Source organism: Quercus suber, unplaced genomic scaffold (genome assembly GCF_002906115.3).
Source record: "Quercus suber isolate HL8 unplaced genomic scaffold, Cork oak 2.0 scaffold_24, whole genome shotgun sequence".
Taxonomy (NCBI): domain Eukaryota; kingdom Viridiplantae; phylum Streptophyta; class Magnoliopsida; order Fagales; family Fagaceae; genus Quercus; species Quercus suber.
The window spans coordinates 873828-896802 of NW_027069489.1; the positions used below are offsets into that span (position 1 = coordinate 873828).

At 34.6% G+C, this 22975-nt stretch overlaps 2 protein-coding genes across 2 annotated transcripts; one reads left to right on the plus strand and one right to left on the minus strand.

The window, feature by feature from the left end:
• Nucleotides 1-5076: 5076 nt before the first annotated feature.
• LOC111983177 (galactoside 2-alpha-L-fucosyltransferase) lies at nt 5077-8440 on the plus strand. The gene is made up of 2 exons (XM_024014841.2): nt 5077-5556; nt 6838-8440. The coding sequence occupies exons 1-2, from the start codon at nt 5280-5282 to the stop codon at nt 8298-8300; spliced, it is 1740 nt and encodes a 579-aa protein (XP_023870609.2). The 5' UTR covers nt 5077-5279; the 3' UTR covers nt 8301-8440.
• Nucleotides 8441-10610: 2170 nt separating this feature from the next.
• LOC111983187 (uncharacterized) lies at nt 10611-13727 on the minus strand. The gene is made up of 5 exons (XM_024014850.2): nt 13596-13727; nt 12102-12249; nt 11865-11974; nt 10971-11113; nt 10611-10872 (listed from the first exon to the last, which is right to left on the minus strand). The coding sequence occupies exons 2-5, from the start codon at nt 12244-12246 to the stop codon at nt 10830-10832; spliced, it is 441 nt and encodes a 146-aa protein (XP_023870618.1). The 5' UTR covers nt 12247-12249; nt 13596-13727; the 3' UTR covers nt 10611-10829.
• Between the last annotated feature and the right edge of the window lie 9248 nt (nt 13728-22975).

Sequence of the window (22975 nt, forward strand, 5' to 3'; positions counted from 1 at the left end):
GCGAGAAGAGTCCTATAAGGAAAGACTTCCTCGCCAAGGAAGAGAGCTCAACCTCTACTACTATAAATGCTCCAATACCCTCATAGACTAAGGTATGCATAATTTACCATCTCTAGCACTCTAGAGTTGTTGAGAATATTTCTAACTTAACTTCGGAGGGTATTTGGCGGCACCGCACACCGATGCTCTCTGTTAGGTTTCCCTATTTGTATTGTGTAGGTTCACGTTCGAGCGCGTAGGTATCGTGTAGCTCACTAGTAAATTTCTCAGCATCATTACTTATCATAGTTCTATGCCACAAAATGACGACAGTTACTTCTTCTCCCCCCTCTCTCTTAACAACTAGATTAGTAATGGAGATGAACAGAAGGACCATTTTGAAAATATAATTAAACTTGATGGACCAAAATAAAAACAATATCAACTTTAAAGGTTAAATGTAACTTCATCTAAAAATAATGTTATGATGAAAATAGCCTTATTAATAAGATAATTAGTAATTTGTGAAATTGCGTGCTTTTATATATGAGATTAAATTTTATAAAGATGTGATGTAAACTCATGTTTTACTTTTCAAATCCCAACATGCCACATTACCTTATTACATATTAAAAATAAATACAACCACATCCAATCAATTCTAATATCCATATTTAAAGAATTTTTTTTTTTTTTTTTTTTTTTTTTTTGCATTTAGCTTTATTTTTATATTTTTAGTAGTTAGTTGTCTAGTTTGCAAATATTCAGCAAACTAACATCTCAAGTGTCTAAAACTCAAGTTCTAAGATAAAAGAAATCGAGTTTTTAAAACTCAGTTGCAAGCGGTGGCAGCCGATGTGGAAAAAATCCACGTGGAACTTGAGTTTTTAAGACTCGAGTTCCACCATTTACTTTCCCAACACCTGTGCTGCTTCTTCTTCCCTGTTCTTCTTTCCTTCAACCTATGATTCTTCTTCATTGGATCAGCTCATGATTCTTCTTCGTCGAATTTGCGTTCTCCAGCCCGTGATTCTTCTTTGTCGGATCTGCGTTCTCCAGAGAGGTTTTCGAATCTGGTACTTCTACTTCTTCTTCTCCTGTTCTGCTTCTTCTTCCCATTTCTGGTTCTTCATCTTCATCGTCATCTTCGTTCGTCTTCTTCTTTGGAACTCGAGTCTTTAAGATTCGAGTTCCATGTGGCAAAAACTAGTCCATCTCAGCAATCAGAACTCAAGTCTTTGAGGCTCGATTTTTCCATCGAACTCGAGCCTCACAGGCTCGAGATGTTATTTTCTTTATTTCTTCCCAGTTCTTGCTAACTAACTATATAGTGTGGCAAACTCCTGCTATTCTACAAATTACCTCCATGTAAAAATCCAACCAAATTAAGAGTTTACTAAGATGTTATTATGTATAATAGGATGTATTGAATTTTAAGTAAAAAACGCTGATATGACATTCTCTTATTAGAATATGCAAAATTCATGTTTTACATCCCATCCTCACCAAATTCGGACTCTTTATATATATATATATATATATATACATATATATTAAAAATCCTTTTTCACTTATCAAAATCAGAAACATAGATAAAATATTGTGATTACATGATCAAAGAAGGATTATCATAGTAAAACTATTTTCAGACCATGTGAGTTCCCTCGTAGCATCATGACTCCAAAGATTGTTAAAAATAATATCCAATGACCATATGGGCTAATACCCAAAGATTTAAAAAAAATATCCCATTTACGCTTCACCCACAAATGACTTTAAAGTTCTTTTTTTTTTTTTTTTTTTGGGGGTATCGGCTCTATCTTAATTGCTTGTCTTAACTATATAGGTCTCCTAACAACTGTATTATGGCACCATTATATGCACAAATGAGTGTCTACATAATGAAGGAAAATGTACTATCACACATTCTTGGTGCAATGATTACTTTACAAGTACAAGTGTTGTGGATGTGGAGGGTAAGAGTTGGGGTTTAAGTCTTTAGGAGGGAGTTTCACTCACATATACACTTAGATTAAATTAAAGTAGAATTTCTATATAGTATTTAAAAAAAAAAAAAACCTAAGAAAAATCTTTTATGAAACCCACTATGTGATGGTTAAAAAAAACTATTTGTGTATATTTATAGTCACATCACATTTTTAATGAGTCATGTGACTTAAATAATATAGTTGGGTGGTTTATTAACTACCACGGTAGGTTGCATAAAAATCTATGCAATTTTTATTTATTTTTTTGAGAAGGAAAATTTTATGCAATTTAAGCTGCATAAAAACCTTACTTGATAATTAATAAGTAGTAGATAAATAATACTCCCTCCGTCCCAAATTTTTTGTCCTGTTTGAAAAGTCAAACTTTTTAAGAGAACATCATTTATTGTCTTGTCTACCTTTTAAAAATGTATAAGTTTCCAAAATTATCCTTAAAAAAATTTATTAAAAAATTGAATTAATAAATTAATAGGGATATAATAGGAACATTAGTAAATTAATGATTTTTATTTTTAGAAATAGGACAATATTTTGGGATATCTCAAAATGGAATAGAAGACAAAAAAAATGGGATGGAGGGAGTAGTTAAAAATGGAGAATAGAAGGAGGGAGCAAAAGTAGATGAGAAATTTTCAAACCGTTTTAACTGAGTTTGTGCTTAACAAGAAAATTTGATATTTTTGAAAAGTTTTGATAGCGATAATTAGTACTATTAGCCAAATCTTAGGGTGGTGGTTGTATTTAACTCACTGTTTTAAAAATTGGATCAAACCAACCGGTTGAACCGAGAATTAAACACAAAATTCGTCCAAAAAATATCGAGAAAATTGGCAGTTAAACCATAAACCTGCCAATTCAACCACTGCAACAAATCCTAAATTGTGGGTTGTTATTGGTTGTTATAGGTAAACAAAAAAGTAATTTTAAGTTGTAAATTCAAATTAGAATTAATAAAAACTTACCATTTATGATTTTTTGTGAAAATATTGTGAAGGTTGCACTCCTCTTTAAGTATCTAGCATTTTTTTTAAGAAAAATGATATATCTACAACATTTTTACAACAAATCATAAGTGGTAGCTTGTAATCAATTGTTATTGTTGGGGTAAAAAAGTGATATTTGTGTTAAGTTCAAATTTGAACAAATAACAACTAATTACTTATAATTTGTTATAAAAATATTATAAACGTAACGCTTCTGCTTTTTTTAATTGCCGACTATGCGTGCCTTATCACTATGAAGACGTGTCCGGTTGTAAAAACTCCAGTTCCTACCGACTACACAGAATTCTTGCCTTGTCACCGTCACTCACTGTCCCTCGTTCAAAGCTTTGAACCTCGTTTGAGACAGAACACAATTTCATGGTCATAAGTCATAACAAAAACCAAACAACTCTTCTGCAACACAAAAACACGCTCACACATTGAATCCAACTGGACCCAGATCCGATTACCCGTTTCTCCCCAAACTGGACCTGACCCAGATCCAGATGAGAGTCCCAATTATTTTTTTTTTTTTTTTTTTTTTTTTTTTTTTTTTTTTTTTTTTTTTTTTTTTTTTTTGTGGTATCGGCTCTATATTAATTGCTTGTCTTAACTATATAGGTCTCCTAACAACTGTATTATGGCGCCATTATATGCACAAATGAGTGTCTACATAATGAAGGAAAATGTACTATCACACATTCTTGGTGCAATGATTACTTCACAAGTACAAGTGTTGTGGATGTGGAGGGTAAGAGTTGGGGTTTAAGTCTTTAGGAGGGAGTTTCACTCACATATACACTTAGATTAAATTAAAGTAGAATTTCTATCTAGTATTTAAAAAAAAAAAAAAACCTAAGAAAAATCTTTTATGAAACCCACTATGTGATGGTTAAAAAAAACTATTTGTATATATTTATAGTCACATCACATTTTTAATGAGTCATGTGACTTAAATAATATAGTTGGGTGGTTTATTAACTACCACAGTAGGTTGCATAAAAATCTATGCAATTTTTATTTATTTTTTTGAGAAGGAAAATTTTATGCAATTTAAGCAGCATAAAAACCTTACTTGATAACTAATAAGTAGTAGATAAATAATACTCCCTCCGTCCCAAATTTTTTGTATTGTTTGAAAAGTCAAACTTTTTAAGAGAACATCATTTATTGTCTTGTCTACCTTTTAAAAATGTATAAGTTTCCAAAATTATCCTTAAAAAAATTTATTAAAAAATTGAATTAATAAATTAATAGGGGTATAATAGGAACATTAGTAAATTAATGATTTTTATTTTTAGAAATAGGACAATATTTTGGGACATCTCAAAATGGAATAGAGGACAAAAAAAATGGGATGGAGGGAGTAGTTAAAAAATGGAGAATAGAAGGAGGGAGCAAAAGTAGATGAGAAATTTTCAAACCGTTTTAACTGAGTTTGTGCTTAACAAGAAAATTTGATATTTTTGAAAAGTTTTGATAGCGATAATTAGTACTATTAGCCAAATCTTAGGGTGGTGGTTGTATTTAACTCACTGTTTTAAAAATTGGATCAAACCAACCGGTTGAACCGAGAATTAAACAAAAAATTCGTCCAAAAAATATCGAGAAAATTGGCAGTTAAACCATAAACATGCCAATTCAACCACTGCAACAAATCCTAAATTGTGGGTTGTTATTGGTTGTTATAGGTAAACAAAAAAGTAATTTTAAGTTGTAAATTCAAATTAGAATTAATAAAAACTTACCATTTATGATTTTTTTGTGAAAATATTGTGAAGGTTGCACTCCTCTTTAAGTATCTAGCATTTTTTTTAAAGAAAAATGATATATCTACAACATTTTTACAATAAATCATAAGTGGTAGCTTGTAATCAATTGTTATTGTTGGGGTAAAAAAGTGATATTTGTGTTAAGTTCAAATTTGAACAAATAACAACTAATTACTTATAATTTGTTATAAAAATATTATAAACGTAACGCTTCTGCTTTTTTTAATTGCTGACTATGCGTGCCTTATCACTATGAAGACGTGTCCGGTTGTAAAAACTCCAGTTCCTACCGACTACACAGAATTCTTGCCTTGTCACCGTCACTCACTGTCCCTCGTTCAAAGCTTTGAACCTCGTTTGAGACAGAACACAATTTCATGGTCATAAGTCATAACAAAAACCAAACAACTCTTCTGCAACACAAACACACGCTCACACATTGAATCCAACTGGACCCAGATCCGATTACCCGTTTCTCCCCAAACTGGACCTGACCCAGATCCAGATGAGAGTCCCAATTCCACCACCAATATGATATGATATCATATGATATGAAGAGGTTCAAGAAAAACCAAGATGATGAGAATGGTAATGGTGTAGCCAGGCCACCGAATTCGGATTCCCACATTGTTGTGAGAGATCCAGATAGGAAGTCCGGGTCCAACCCGATGAGGCTGATGGGGATCGTTGTGGTTAGTCTGATGATTATTTCGGTTCTGTTCTCAGTTTCTGTAGTTCTCAAAGACCCACCTTCAGATAAAGTTTGGATAGCTGCTGCAGAGGCAAGGTTTGTTGATGTGGGTCCCAAAAAAGGTACTTTTGCTTTCTGGGGTTTTAAGGTTTCAAGTGTTGGACTCAAGTTTGAGTTTGTGTGTACTTAGATTTTCTTTTTTTGGGTGCTTTTGGTGTTGGGTTTTTGTCATTGATGCTTACATGTGAAAATGCTGCTCAGTTTTTTTTTTTTTTTTAAAATTTACTATGATTAAAAGCCATGTTGCTCAAATGACACTTCAGATGCCCAATTATCGAATTATCAAAATAAATAGTAAAAATAAAGATTGAGCATGTCTGTTTTAGGTGAAAGTGCGGAAAGAAGTTGACTTTAATTTACATTTTTGGTATTGAGAACAAGTTCAACACTAAGTTAATCTGCATTAGATGAAAGAAGTTATGTATGTCTTAATAGCTACTTGGGGCCGGCTATATTAGTACTTTCATGTTTAATCAATCAAGAGCCATGACTTTTACCTAAATCTCATACCATTATAAAGTTTTCCTAATACCTCAGATAAAGTAGTTTGAGGCTATTTATATTTACTGAATTTGTTTCATTTATGAAACTTGTTTTTCTTTTGATATCATTTTTTGGTGTGCTCTTAGTTTTAAAGTTTCCACCTTTCTTAATCTGTCTACTTGTGTCAGAGATTAGATTAAAGGAGGCAAAAATCCACACTCTAAAGATTGACAATGTTGAAAGAATTTTAGGCAATTTGGAAAAGACATTTTGGGAAGAAATCTTTTGGGGGGAAAATGGACTTGTTAAATTCAATTCAGTTTAAAATATCTAGGATATTACTTGTGCGAAACCAAAAAGTGATATTCAGATCTTTGATAATTAAATGCGCGTGAAGTTACCTTTGTTTAATATATATGCCCCTACTTTTTTTCTGCTTTGGGCTAGAAGCCCCAACTTTCTATTGTTGGTACATACTAATAAACATGACTTCTTTCCTGTTTTAGCTTGTCATGGTTCCTATTTTTCATTGCTATTTCCAAAACCTGAGAGATAATGTAATTGGTGAAATTTTTGTCCTTTTATTAGTTGATTTTGACAATGTTGTAATACTTGAAGGTGTAAACTGCAAGTTTTCATAGTCAATGGGCTGATTTAGAAGCAACCTTAAACTTAGAGGTGTAAATACTGACAGTATTTTATCCTACTTTTTCACCCTCTACTGCAAATTGATCTGTCAGATAATACTCTCGCTGCCCAATAATTGGTGTTGTATCCACATTGATCATGGTTGTTTGTATTTTACTTGTATCTCTGGGAGGCATGATTTGTTCATGATGATGTACTCTTCTAATTCATAGGTTCAGAAGATGATGCTGTTCAGTCCACTGGGGTGCCAAAGGATAAACTGCTTAGAGGGTTACTTTCTGCTCGATTTAATGATCGATCTTGTATCAGCAGGTATCAGTCAGCTGAATATCGCAAGGAGCTATCACACAAACCTTCCTCTTACCTCACTTCGAGGTTACGAAGATATGAAGCTCTACATAAAAAATGTGGACCCTATACTGAATTGTATAACAAAACCTTGGAGCAACTGAAGTCTGGTCATTCCGCCGGGTCCTCAGAATGTAATTATGTAGTATGGATTTCCTATAGTGGATTAGGGAATAGGATACTTACCCTAGGTTCATCATTTCTATATGCCCTCCTCACAAACCGTGTCCTACTTGTTGACCCTGGAGTTGATGTGGCCGATCTCTTCTGTGAACCGTTTCCAGAGGTTTCCTGGTTTCTCCCCCCAGATTTTCCCCTTAAAAATCATTTCAACAGCTTCAATCAGGAATCCCCTCAATGTTACGGGAAAATGGTGAAGAATAATACAATTGCAAATTTGAATGGGTTGATACCATCTTCTGTCTACCTCCATCTAGCCCATGATTATGGTGATCATGATAAGCTTTTCTTCTGTGATGAGGATCAATCTTTTCTGCAGAAGGTACCTTGGTTGATTGTGAAAACAGATAACTACTTCATCCCATCTATTTTCTTAATCCCTTCTTTTGAGCAAGAATTGAGTAATCTCTTCCCAAATAGGGATACGGTTTTCCACTTCTTAGGCCGATATCTATTCCACCCCACAAATCAGGTTTGGGGACTTATTACCAGATACTATGAAGCTTATTTAGCTAGTGCAGATGAAAGAATAGGCATTCAGATCAGGGTCTTTGATGTTGGAACTGGTCCATTTCAGCATGTACTCGACCAAATCCTAGCTTGTACCATAAAGGAGAATCTGTTGCCAGAAATCAACAGAGAGCAACACATTATCAGCCCATCCAGAGGAACTCAGAAGTCTAAAGCTGTTTTGATGACATCTTTAAGCTCTGGGTACTCTGAAAAGATTAGAGATATTTATTGGGAACATCCAACTGTAACCGGTGAGGTGGTTGGCATTTTCCAGCCAAGTCATGAAGAGTATCAACAAACAGAGAAGCTAGTGCACAACCGGAAGGCATGGGCAGAGATGTACTTACTGAGCCTGACTGATATGTTGGTCACAAGCTCATGGTCAACTTTTGGGTATGTGGCTCAAGGTCTTGGAGGGTTAAAGCCATGGATACTATACAAGCCTGAGAATGGGACTGCCCCCGACCCACCTTGTCGTCGAGCCATGTCAATGGAACCTTGCTTCCATGCACCTCCCTTCTATGACTGCAAGGCAAAGGTCGGAGTTGACACAGGTAAAATTGTTCCTCATGTGAGGCATTGTGAGGACATGAGCTGGGGCCTTAAGCTTGTTGATCGTTATGATGAATTGTAATCATTCATGTATGTCTTCAAAGATTGGGATTGGACACGGGTGAACCTGTTCGCCTTTAGATTGTTGAGCATTACGATAAATTGTAGTTTTGTGTCTGTTGTATAAGTTATAACTTTGATAATGAATTTGCACTTTTTTTCTGTGTGCAAAAGTAGTAACTATTTTTTTAATTATACCTTCTTTCAAAAAAAGGTTTTGGTTATTACTTATTGCTTGCCCAAAACAAACAATTGTTAATGTAATGGTGTCAGATCCGACGGATTGATATTTTGTAGTTGGGTGTGCATGTGTCGAGATGAGGAGTTTTTCCCACAATGATTGGATCGAAATAAAACCCAACTGATGTAGATTGGTTAAGGGAAAAGAAAAACAATTAAATCCTTAATTCCACTAGAAAAAAGGATTTTAATTGAACTTGAAAAAGCACAAATAAATCCTAATTCCACTGAGAAAAAGAAAACAACATAAAATATTAAAATATTTTCCTTGATATTTGGTTCCAATTTAAAATAGCACTACGCTCAATTTATCAAACCAAGACAAATAATCAAATCAAATGGCATTTAAATGGTAAGATATCAAATGATTTCATCCCAACTCAATTGAGAAACAAAATAAAATAGTAGCAATATTACAACTATTTGCTGCCCCTTGCCATCTTTTGAAATGAGAAAATAATTTAATAGATTAGAATTTTTGTTTTATACTAATCAAGGAGGGGCAAAAAAGTAAATAAAATATATAATATATATTCAAATATAGGTAGATTGGATTGAGATAGATAGATTTGTGAATTTATTGACCAGAATCCAACCCAACTTGAAGCAAATAAAATTTGGTGATCAGTTTTGGCAGGTTGGTAGATTGGCTATTGTAGGGTCTAGATTTGTAGCTCAAGCCCAGAAGATATGGGATGTAAGCCCAATAAGCCCAATACAATAAATATGTAGAGAGTGAGTGAAAGAATTGGGCTATTTGTGAACTAAACAACAGTTAATCAAGACTTTAAAAGATGAATAAGTGCAAAAACAAACCTCAAACTTCAATAAATTGATGTCCGAGGGGATTAAAAGCTAATACAATTCTTTGAACTACAGTAAATTTTTCTTCTTTCTCACTTTTCAATTTCTTTCGATCTCCCTTCCCATGAGAGGTCTCTTACATCTATATAGTTTTCTTTTTAGACCATCTTGATTGTCCACTTGTTTTTCATCTAAACATTCACTTGAGTACATGTCTCATCAAGTACCTTCTTTGGTTCTCCATGAGCGGCGGCAGCTGAGACTACACTGTTCAGGGGTCTTCTCCACATAAATGCGGCTAAAAAAGTTGCTGCAGTGCATTTAATGCAGTTGTAGCAGCTTTTCCTTTAGATATTTTTCTATTTTTATTATCTTTCTACATACCTGAAGTTCATCCTTATCGTTGGAACTGCCAGGAAGGTCATTTAAACCATCCAGGTATTTGCTTGACTGATATCTATCATATTCGAGGAGGACATACTCCTCAGACTATATTCCTCTATCATTTCCTTGCATGGTTCTCCAGTCCGAGGCCTTTCCCAATCATTTGCTCCTTCTCGGACGTACCTATATCTTCAAATAGGGCCCAAGACCCAATATATAAATTTGGGCTTTTATCCCCATAGCTACACTCCCCTTGTGTGTGAGGCAATTGGGTTAGTTCATGGATAGTTTTCCAAATGAATTGATATATTATGAAACTTTGATTTTATGTCTATACATTTGGTTTATATTCCTAATTGCAACCAAATCCAAATTAGATCATTAATTGAGATAAAATAATTTTACTTGATATTGAACCAAATTATTCCATTAAAAAGGATTAAATTGAATTGGAGAGAGGGAAAGCGTTTAAACTAGAAATTATTGGCTTTTTTCTTTTACTATTATTAATTAGTAATAATTCTTCATTAATTTTCTTATTTATGAATTGCTTTCCATCAATGCTACATCGACACCCTTGATCATTAATCAAGGGCCTCTAATAAGTATGAACGGATTAGGATTCTCTAGAAATCTTAAGAGTAACTCAATCGTGAGTAAGTTCATAAAATCCTATGCATCCATTTTGAGATCAATGAATTGAATTTTGTTACATCATCAACATTAAACCCAACTTTGACTATCACCATTTTTATACTTATTTAAACCATTGATGACATACCAAAATCCAATCTCCTAATTTAAAAATGGATCATCAGGATTTTAGAAATTCCATGATAGAATTACCTTAAGAAATAGGATCTTAATCCAATAGGATACCAATCTTCAAAATGTACAAATAGTATTTTAAAAACTCCATGATAACTAGAGAATGTTCATCCAACAGGATTACTGATCAATATACACCCAGAAAATCCTTACCACTCCAAAATACAGACTTCAAGAACATTTTACTTCAAAGGAAAGCAACATCCAGGCATTAAGCCAAGTGAATCCCATATGTTATTTTCCACACTAAGTTCATCTCACACTCAGGCACTCAGCTTAATTCTACTGCATAGAATCAGTTCTTTCTCCCTTCAGATAAGATTATGTGGTATCCATGTCTGCAACAACAAAAAATAACAATAAAAATTATCCATAGCTAGTCTGCATATGTGAACTCTGATGTAAATAATGGAAATCAAGGAGATAAAAACCATACGTTGATTTGAATGGTGCACTTGTAACCCCAACAGGTGTATTGAAGGCAACCTCCTGAAATGGCCCGGCCATCTTACCTCGTGGAAACCATCCAAGATCTCCACCCTTCTTCCCTGATGGACATTCAGAATATTCTTGAGCTACCTGCATCAAGAAAGCATAATAAATTAAAAACAAAATCACAAGTCAAAGCTGGTAATGTTTACAATCATTTTACACTAAAATCACACCATTCATAAAAGACAAAAGAGCTTCTGATGTTTTATCCAACAAAACTGGAGCATACCATGACATCAACCAGAATAATTATTAATATTGTGAGTTTGTGACCCCTCAGCTCCACCCTGCTACAACAAAGAATATCTCTAGGAAGAAAATGTTGATTCTCTTTGTTCTCTTTTACTTTAACCAGTTTTGTAACTTTTAGCAATCACCTTGTCCTTGCCTGTGGTATCAACAATTCAACATGTCTGCAAAGGCTCTTTTTTTTTTTAATAACTCCTAAGGCATTCATGGTTTCAAAATAATGGGAGTTCATATCAAAATCAACTCATGTCAAGGAGAACAAATGAAGAGGGTTTTCAAGATGAGGTCCCCAAAGAAAACCCCAACTCACATCAAACCCCCCCCCACACACCCCCCCCCCCCCCCCCCCAACCCAAAACTTTGCTTCAATTACAAGACAGAAGAATCAGTGTTGGAATGTAAAATTACGCTCAAAAGGATAAATAAAAAAAACGTTTTAAAAACAGTTGCAGCTTCTAACCCAAGTACATGTAAAGTATCTCCATAAGATAGTAGTAAAAGCTCAGGATAAAGGCAGACAGCAAATAGAGGAGGGCAACAAAGTATTACAAAGAAAGCTTCAAGAAATAATAATATCCTTGATGATTACCTTTGCAAACTCAGCTGGCGGAACCTTATCTCCATTGCTAAGCCAGCCATCCTGCAGCTTCTTGTATGCTTCATTAATTTTCCCTTGCTTCTCACATAAGATATGCCTTGCTGAGAAAATAAATGGCCACAATAAATAGCATGACAACAAGAACAAAAAAAAAAAAGAAGACAAACAACAAAATGAAGTCAAAACTAGAAAAAGCTAGGGCAATGGGGTGAAAGTTAATAAATAAACCTTTGACATATGTACAGGTGCCAAGCCCATCTGCTGCCTTTCCACCTTTCCCTTTACCCTTTGATGCGTTCTCATCACTCCCACTTGCTGCCTGTTTTCCCTTACCCTTTGCGCCTGAGTCCTTGGCCTTTGAGTCCTTTCCCATTGCCTGGCAAACCAAATTATTTATTTTAGCAAAATGCAGATCCTATTAAAGTGTTAGGAATAACAAAAATTCAAAGCTCAATCCAGACACCAATGAACATTAATTCCAAACAGAAAGCAACTTGAAGCCACATAATCAGAATCATGGCAGAAGCAACCGAGAAACAATCATAAATTGAAGAACAAAGGTTTAAAACAAAATTGAAAGAGCAGGTTACTACCTTTCAGTATGAAATTTTCGCTGTAATCATAAGAACAGTTTGTATCATGTTAGAATACGATATTCCCACAAAATAGTTATCCTAGAAGACACAGGCACAAGGGTCCACCCCTTTTATATTATAAGCTAACAAGGTTCATCTTATGTGTTTCATGATAAATAAAGTATCTACTAAAGGCTAAGAAGCATGGACACTCCAAAATCCCTGACATAACCATGCTAGACATGACATTCCCTGCATGCGTGTCCTTAGTGTGTTAGCCTGTTAGGAGAGGAAAAAAAATATTTTTTTAAATAATTCCTTTGATTTTAGATATGTTAGTTGCTATTTATTTTGAAAACTTAAAATAAATATAACCCTATAAGCAAATTATATATAAATACACACACACACATACACATATCTAAAATAAATATAACCCTATAAGCAAATTATATGCATCTCCACCATGTCGTAAAGTTTCCATGCCCCATGCCAATGTCTGTTTCCATGCTTCTTAGACTAAAAGCCTGTTTGCATTTCCAATCAATGCATTTTTGCCAATGACAAATAACCCATGAGAAAGTAATGGTAAGCTCTCAACTACTACCAAAAACATCCAAGATCTCAATTACACAATTCAATAACCCCAATAATATATGGTTTTCCACATGATAAGAAATCAATCCCTAATTACTCTACTTATGCCAAAATAATAACAAGAAACTTCTTTTCCTTTTTTCTTTTTCTAAACATGCTTTGCCCTTCTCTACACTTAATTAGTTCCACTTAAACCACACCCCAAAAGAAAAAAATAATCAAAAATCAAAAATCAAAAGGAAAAAGAAAAGAACATCATATTCAGAGCAAAACTGAAATGGCAAATGAAAACACAACATACCCAGATGGGAAAACTACACCTAGACAGAACCCATGTTGGATAAATATACAGAATTATATAAAGCATAGTTTTTTTTTTTTTTTTTTTTAATTATAGCAGAAATTAACTTTGTACAAACAATACCCACAAGCAGAAAATTAGAAGTGCACTGAGAACATGGTAAAATTAATTGAACAAAGAAATATGAAGAGGGAGTTCTAGTTTACCATGAAAAGGAAAAGAAGAACAGACCGATCTAAGATTGTTTACCTTAAGATTGGATCAAGAGCTGCGACCAAAGATTTACGTTTGAGAATTTAGCAAGCCAAAGGAATAAAAAACTCTGGGGTTTTGATTGTTGACGTCCCTTTTTAACTTCAATACCCTTTTTCTTTTTTTCTTTTTTTTTTTCAATTGGAGAACTATTGGGCCTAGTAACTATATGAGCTGGAACCTTTTACTATTGGGCCTTCTTTTTTCTTTTTTTTGGGGTAATGAAAGGTAAATATTTCCTATTGGGCTTTCTACTACTATTCTTCTAATATAATAAAGGCGTAAATGCACTTTTAGTCCATACATTTTATTTTATTTTTTTTTAATATTTTGGTTCCTACATTTTAATTTTTTCACTTTTAGTCCCTAAACCAATTAACGCGTGTTATTTTCGTCCTTTCCGTCAGTCAAACTACGGAAATAGCTGACGTGGCTACCGAAGCAATTAAAATATTATAAAAAATATCATATTACCAATGACATATCAGCATATAAATTTAAAAAATTAATTTATTAATTTTAACTAAATAATAAAAATAAAAAAAAGAATTAAAAACTAAAATTCAAATCAATTAACATCTAAAAGGTTCTTGAAAAAGAACACCAACCCAAAAATTTTAAAACCTAAAAAATTAACACAAGATCCAAACTTGAACACTATTCTCAAACTAGCTACACACTTTTTATTTTTTTCATCTCAAACTCAAACTCAATTCTCTCATTTCATCTCAACCAACCCAAAAAAAAAAAATTTTTTTTTTTTTTTCAATTGGAGAACTATTGGGCCTAGTAACTATATGGGCTGGAACCTTTTACTATTGGGCCTTCTTATTTTTTCTTTTTTTTGGGGTAGTGAAAGGTAAATATTTCCTATTGGGCTTTTTACTACTATTCTACTAATATAACAAAGGCGTAAATGCACTGTTAGCCCTTGCATTTTAGTTTTTATTTTTTATTTTTTATTTTTGGTTCCTACATTTTAATTTTTTCACTTTTAGTCCATAAACCAATTAACGCGTGTTATTTTCATCATTTTCGTCAGTCAAACTACGGAAATAGCTGACATGCCTACCGGAGCAATTAAAATATTATAAAAAATATAATATTACCAATGACAGATCAGCATATAAATTTAAAAAATTAATTTATTAATTTTAACTAAATAATAAAAATTAAAAAAAGAATTAAAAACTAAAATTCAAATCAATTAACATCTAAAAGGTTCTTGAAAAAGAACACCAACCCAAAAATTTTAAAACCTAAAAAATTAACACAAGATCCAAACTTGAACACTATTCTCAAACTAGCTACACACTTTTTATTTTTTTCATCTCAAACTCAAACTCAATTCTCTCATTTCATCTCAACCAACCCAAAAAAAAAAATCACAACCCAGAAAAACACATCTTAAACCCAGCAAACCCACCTCAAGAAAACCTAGATCTGATGGCTGGAGCACCCGATTGACCCGGAATTCGGCGACTAGGCCGGAAGCTCCGCCGCCTAGAGCTCTAAGGAGGTAGCCGCAGCCGGTGAAGAAGGTAAGGTTGTCGCTGAGATTACGGCGGCTCCGTTGAGCTTCTTCGTCGAAGAGGTATTGAGGGGCGGTGGGGAGTTGGTAGACGTTGTGAACTGGGATCGAGACTTGAATCCCTTGGTACAGGTCGTAGAATTGGGTCTGGGTATTATTCGGGTCGGATTTCCGTTGGAGAAGAGCTCGTCGGCGGGGAGCATGGCCACCAGATCTGGTTTTGCTTGAATGGGTTTGCTGGGTTTAACTTGCTTGAGATGGGTTTTTTTCTGAGTTTGAGATGTTTTTGTTTGGATTGATTTGGTACTTTGGGGCTTTAGGATTTGATGATTTTTTTGGGTTTGAGAAAATGGTGCTTTTGAGATTTATGATTTTGTTTTTGAGCTGAAAATTTTTGGGTTTGCTAGTTTGTTGATTGGGGAATAACATGATATTCATGTGCTGGGAAAGAAGAAATATTCTTACGAAAAAAAAAATTAGATTAATGTTCTTTGTGCTTTGAAATTTGAGTTTGTGTTTGATTCCGGTTTGAGCTCTTGTGTTCTTGTTCTTTGTTGAATGTGCTTGTGTGTTCTTGTTCTTTTGTTGAATGTTCTTGTGTTAGATCTAAATTGATGTATTTTATTGTTTTTGATTTTGTTTTTTCTTTTTTTATTTAGTTAAAATTGATAAATTATTTATAAAAAAAATTAGATGCTAAGGAGTCATTTTTTATAATATTTTAATTGCTCCGGTAGCCATGTCAGCTATTTTCGTCGGTTGACTGATGGAAATGACGAAAATAACATGCGTTAATTGGTTTAGGGACTAAAAGTAATGTAGGGACCCAAATGGAAAAAAGCCAAAATGTAGGGACTAAAAGTGCATTTACACCTATAACAAATCTTTTTTTTTCTTTTTTTATAATTTGATAACGGGTAAAATATTATTTTGGTCTCTAAATTTTACTAGAAATTTGATTTTCGTCCCTAAACTTTAAAAAATTATTTTTTATTCTTAAACTTTGTAAAGAATTTTTTCAATAGTTTAGAGACAAAAATAAGGATGAAAAAATAACATTTTTCAATAGTTTAAGGATAAAAACAAACTTTTGGTAAAGTTTAAGAACATAAATAAAACATTTTTAATAGTTTAATGATGAAAAATGAACTTTTTAATAGTTTAGGAATGAAAAATGAACTTCTTAAAATTTAGAGATAAAAACCAAACTTTTTGTAAAAATCTCTGTTATAAATCCTTAAAAGTGCTAGATCGAACTACTACGCTCTCGACCATATAATTCTCTTGGCTATCTCTATATTCTTACCTCTTTTATTATTAAGCAATTAACTTGTAACCTCATGCATATACATGGATAGACTTAAAGATATACAATAAGATGCATAATATAATTCCTATATATATAATTTAAATACTATTGATAGTCATTTTTATATTTTGTTAACTCTTTTAAAAAAATTTATAAGAATATTATTAGGTATAAAAAGTAAATTGTCCTTTTTTTAAAAATAAAAATTATAGTGAAGCACTTTTTTTAATTTTTTTTTTACGATTCATTTATTCTAGACTCTTTGGTTTTTGTATTTAATAACTCATTTGGATTAATATTTATGATATGGTCCCACATTTGATTCTAAAATTAAGAAATAAAACTCTTTAAAAATAAATAATTTAGGACACATGGCGCAAAATTGAAACTCTAATTTGAAATTCTAATTTGAGTTTCTCATAACTTCACCTATTATATATTTACTAGTATGTAACCCCGTGCTACCGCATAGGACTGGTTAATTGTAATGATGTTATTGGCCAATTTTTTTGTTTTTGTTTTTTTGGGTTTATCACGCAGATCATAGAATTAAATCAAACAATGAAAAATATATATTGCATTTTATTATTTACGTAATGCTATTGGTATTTTTTTTTTTTGGTTTATCATACATAGGATAGAATTAGATAAAACAATGAATAAAAAAAGAGAATATTGCATGTTATTATTTAAAATATATAAAGGGACATTAATGGAACTTTCTTAAAAATTTTCTAATAAAATTGGACATGAATAGCGTATTGGAATCAAAAGTGTGTTGCAATTCACAGTTTTTAGTGGAGATGCCATCAGATAGCACTTTTCCCCTATAAACATGTCTAATACGCTGGCCTTGAGTTTATTTTGAGTACATTTCAAGCTGAAGTCAATATTGTTGTCTCTTTTAACACTTCAAATTTCCATTGATCAGTTTCACAAAATTAAAATTACAGAACATTTTACCTTCTTGTTTTTTCAACATCCGAAGGTTAAATGTCTCTATTAAAATCCAAAAGTTCACCTAACTAAAAATCATATATACATATTTTTCATCAATTGTTAATAGCTCTACAATCTATTTATGCACCAAAAGCAATGACTAACTTGAAAGAAGAGAAAGATTACATGTTAGCATAAACTATCACTTCCAAAAGTATCATTAATCAAAGATTAAAATGAAACTATAATTCAAAATAATTCCAACAGTTGCCTTCGTCCCAAATTGTAAGCTTCAATCTTCTCCCACCAATTGTGAGCAACTTAATCTCAAAATCCACACCTGAAAATGATTAAAACAATAATATTGCAAAATTGTGATGATAAGATGTTTATTTTGGTATATTTAGTTTCCACATTGAGCATTATGAATGGAGGTAACTTAACACCAATATTTAAAAATCAAATTGGACACATAGCACAAAATTAAACTACAATTAGAAATTAATTTGATTCGATTGAATTCTAAAATTGAACTTCAACTTAATATAATATGTATGATTATATTTTTGTTCACTTTTAACAAATTAACAAAATCTTAATCCAGACACACTAAAAACTATTAAAAATAAGAACTAATCATTGAGCTTGGAATCTTCTTGGAGGCGCCAATGAAGCGCTAATGTATGAGAGTGTGAAGCAAGGAAGAGTGGGATTGAATATTATGTTTGAACCCGGCGTTGCTCTGAGAAATCAGTAAGGAGGAGAGGGTAGTGTGTGGATCTAGTTGGTAGAGGTTGAGAGAGGAGGAGACATGGGATGACGATATGGAATTAGGAGGAGATGATGTTTTACTTTTATAGTCTTTCTCATTGGATTCCTTGGTTCTAGTTGTGAGATTAGAAGAGCTCTGGACTCTATTGAGATCACCCATAAAAGTGTGCAGGTGAGATGTTCTTGCTTAGGCCAATGAGTATTATCATTGTAGTTTTCTTGACTTCCGTGTTAAATGTTAATGCATCATTTATTTGGGCACAAAAATTAGAAAATTTAGATAAGATACATGACACAAAATTGGAGTCCAATTTATAATCTCCATAAAAATGTGCAGGTGAGATGTTTTTGCTTAGGCTAATGAGCATTATCATTGTGGTTTTCTTGGCTTCCATGTTAAATGTTAATGCATCATTTATTTGGGCACAAAAATTAGAAAATTTAGATAAGATACATGACACAAAATTTGAGTCAAATTTATAATCTAATTAGATTTTTTTTTGAGTTTTGGTTAGGACAAGTGGTGCAAAATTGAGAATCCAATTAAAATCTAATTGGATTTTCTCTCTGCTTCACATATATATATATATATAGATATATTTATATATATAGGAGCCTTAATTGATGATCTAAGTTATTTTCCTCTTGACGTTCGAAGTGAGTTTAATTGTTTTTCTTTGACTTATCAACTCATTGCATGATCAACGTTAAGGAGACTAGTATTGCAAATAAGACATTTTATGTCCACTTTCTTTGTGCCTTCATATTATCGTTAGAAAGAGTGAGGAATAAACAAGAATTAATTGAAGGAGTATTTGTTTCAAAGAAAATATTTCTCCCTTTTCCTACGTATTACCAACTCCTAAGAATTATAAGCAATGTATCATATGCTCAATTTGCAGCTATAATTTGGTAGCGTGAAATTTTCAACTTTATGCTACAATCAAGAGATAATTAGGATTTTACCGAAAAAAAAAAAGAAAAAAGAAAAAGAAGAAGAAGGAGATAATTAGGTAGAAATCTAAGTTGAAACTATAATAAAGTACTTTTTGTTAGGTTAAATGTAATTACTCTCGCTTAAATACTTGTACAGGCTTTGAAACTAGATCAACAAGGATTGTTGAACAATTTCAACAATGGAAAATCATCACAATTGTTGTCAAATTGACCTAACATCACACACACACACACACACACATATATATATGGGTTGGGTTCAATTTACATTTGGTGTAACTCTAAGCGATGTTACATTACTCAATATTTTTTAATTGGATGCGAATATTGACAAATCCACCATTAGATTACATTATCTTCGTATATTCTTCATGCTTGCAAAATTTCGATGTGATCAAAGATTAATAGCCATGTCATCAATCAATTGTTAAAATTCAAATTTTTGTAGTTTAAAATAATACATGAAAGACGAGTTTATAAATCAAATGGTAAATAGCATCTGAGTGATATGAAAATTGGCATGCATATTAAGAATATATATAACATGTAATTTAACTGTTGGATTTTTAAAATATTAATTCAATAACAAATTATTGGGTGGTGTAACATTACTTAGAGTTACATCAGGTGTAACTTGAACCCAACCCTATATATATATATATATGTGTGTGTGTGTGTGTGGGGTCAAAGAAACTGGCAGTCCCAGCCCATTTTATATTAGGCCCAAGGACCACGCCGAGGAGGAAGAAATGATCGAGGACGGGCGAAGAAAGCCCGTATTGCCAAGAAGCATCGCCAAGGACAATCATGTCCTCGGCCAAACAAGATCATAGAAGGGAAGGGCGACACGCCATCAAAGGCAACCTCCTAGGTCATTCCAAGAAAAAAGACAAGTATAATGAGCCAGTTATGGGAGTACAATGGAGAAGCAATTTAAGGAGGAACTGTCACCTCCACATTAAATGCCCACAACTAACATTCTGGCCGCATTAATGAGGAAATAACCCCTGAACAATGCTATCTTGGTTGCTGTAACCCACAGAAAGTTGGGGAGGGCGGCTAATGGGACAGACACTCAAGTAGTGACTTGCATGATCAACAAATGGAGGGGCAAGATCAACTGAAAGGGGGTATATAATGTAAGAGATCCTCTAAAAAGGGGGGATGGAAAAAAGAAAAGGAGAGAATACGATAGCAACTAAAACCTTTGTAACAAATCATTGAAGAAGTAATAAGGATTATCAGCCCCTAAAAAGAGGGCCGAGGAACAGAATTCCACACTTTAGCCCGTGCTCTTGTTATCCAATCCATATGCTACCATGTTTAGTTGTTGTAATCCTCACTAAGGTCTAGTTCTTAAACTCATTCTCTATAAATTTATTGTATTGAGCTAGTTGGGTCTGAGTCCACTCATCCAGCAGAAGAAGTGCTCAAACCCAGTTCCTACAATTGGCGCCATCTGTGGGAAGAACTTGTGTGTTAGTAAAGGCAACAATCAAGCATGGCAGAATTAGGCCCTCGCCAGGCAGGCTCCCATTAGCCTGAACCGGTTAGATCCTAATAGCAAGGTCACTTTCACAACCCTGAACGTGATCGAAATGAAGAGAATGGAAGGTTTCGAGAGGGAAGTGTACACATCACTCAAACCAGTAGAAGCCACTCTCGCGGGGGCAGCCACGCGCTCCAGAGACAAGATAACAACCGAGCCATGCAGTCAGAAGAAGTTAAGAGTCACGTATCCCAGAAATAGAATGATAAGCAGGCCATGCAGCGGGAGATAGACAACTTGAAGAAAAAGCTGCGCCATGCACGACGAGGGCGGTCTCACCCTAGTGCAAACATGCCTCTGACAACGAAAGCGACAAGGACTATAGGTAAAGATCGAGAACTCCTTCAAGCGAGACCTTCTCTCATGAAGAAGAGCACTACCATAGGTGTAAACGTAAAAACCCATCCCCTAGAGGCTTGGGACACGATGCCATGAGCAGGGCACTGGATTAGCTCTCCAAGTCACCTTTCACACGTCACATAGAAGGGGCTACACTTCCTCAACAATTCCAGCAACCAACCTTCACCATTTATAACGGTAAAACGGACCCCGTAGAGCATGTGAGCCAATTTAACCAAAGGATGGCTGTCCATTCTAAAAACGAGGCGTTAATGTACAAGGTTTTCCCATCCAGCTTGGGACCGGTGGCGATGAGGTGGTTCAATGGCTTAAAAACGAATTCCATAGATTCATATAGGCAGCTAACCCAAGCCTTTGGCTCTCGCTTCATTAGAAACCGCAGGGCTCCTCGGCCTTTGAGTGCATTGTTATCCTTATCCATGCATGATGAAGAAACTCTAAAGGCCTACTTGGACAGATATTGGGAGATGTATAACGAAATGGACGGCAATCTTAATGATGTCGCCATCAGCACCTTCAAAAATAGTCTCCCAGCCGAGCACAGCTTAAGGAAGTCTTTAATCGGCAAGCCTGCCACCAATGTGTGCCAACTGATGAATCGGATCGATAAGTATAAATGAGTAGAGGAAGACCAGCTGCAAGGCAAGGGAAAAGAGAAGGTTATCCCTCACGAGATGAGGGATTTCAGGTTGGACCGATATAACAGCAACTGCCCGATGAGAGACTTCGTAGGGCAATCCGGAGCAACCAACACATAGGCTGTTAGCGCTGTATTCCGGGAATCGATACATTGAGTGTTAGAGAAAATCAAGAACGAGCCATACTTTAAGCGGCCGAATAAGATGGTAGTAGAGTCCATAAGGCACGATCAAAGCCTTTATTGCCAGTACTACCAAGACCACAGACATACCATAGAGAACTGCAGGAACCTCTGGAACTATCTAGACCAATTAGTTCGAGAAGGAAAATTGAAGCACCTTCTACATCATCCTAATGGTTATCAAGGCCAGACCCATCAGGAGCCCTAGAGAGATACTGCCTTGAGGCCACCCGTAGGGACGATTAATGTAATCTTGGCCGTGCCAGGAAGAACCGACACGTGCACGTTGCGAGTGTTATCTGTGGCTCAGCTACCCGCCGAGGAGTCCCAACCTAAACCGAAAAGGGCCAGAAAAAACTTTAACCTAATCTTGAGTCTTTTAGAAGAAGACAAGATTGGAACCTCCCAGCCCCATGACAATGTGCTGATAATCACTCTCAGAATCGGGACTACGATGTGAAAAGGGTGATGGTGGATGATGGCAGTAGGGCCAAGGTTATGTACCCCGACCTCTACAATAGGCTGAAGCTAAAACTGGAAGATCTAATGCCCTACAGCTCTCCTCTAATGAGTTTCAGCAGAAAGCTTGTTATCCCAAAGGGCATGATTAGGCTACCCATCCAAACTGGCCCAGAGATAGTAAAGGTGAACTTTATCGTGGTAGACACCTACTCCCCATACACAGCCATTGTTGGCAGGCCTTGGGGGCTGTTGCCTCCTCCTTGCATCAGAAGGTGAAATTCCCGTCAGGGAACCAGGTTCTCGAAATCCGTGGCTGTCAATCCACAGCCAGGCAGTGTATGGTGGCTGCCATTTCACATCGGCTCAATGCGGAGTTCTAGGCCTCTGCCAAAGAGAACTTATAGCAATCAAAGACCCCGGTGGCTCCTCTTGATACAGCTGTCGAGGAGGCAAAGTGCGAAGATCTAGAAAAGGTGGTTATTGGTAATGACTCGAAAAGGTTCTTCCAGGTCAGAGCTCAGCTACCCCTTCAGGAGGAGGAGGAGTTGATTGGGTTTCTCAAAAGAAATATAGACGTGTTTGCATGGGATGCCTGTGATGCTCCAAGGATTGACCCAGCCTTTATCTGTCACCATTTTAATGTCAACCCATCCATAACTCCCAAGAAGCAGCCACCTCG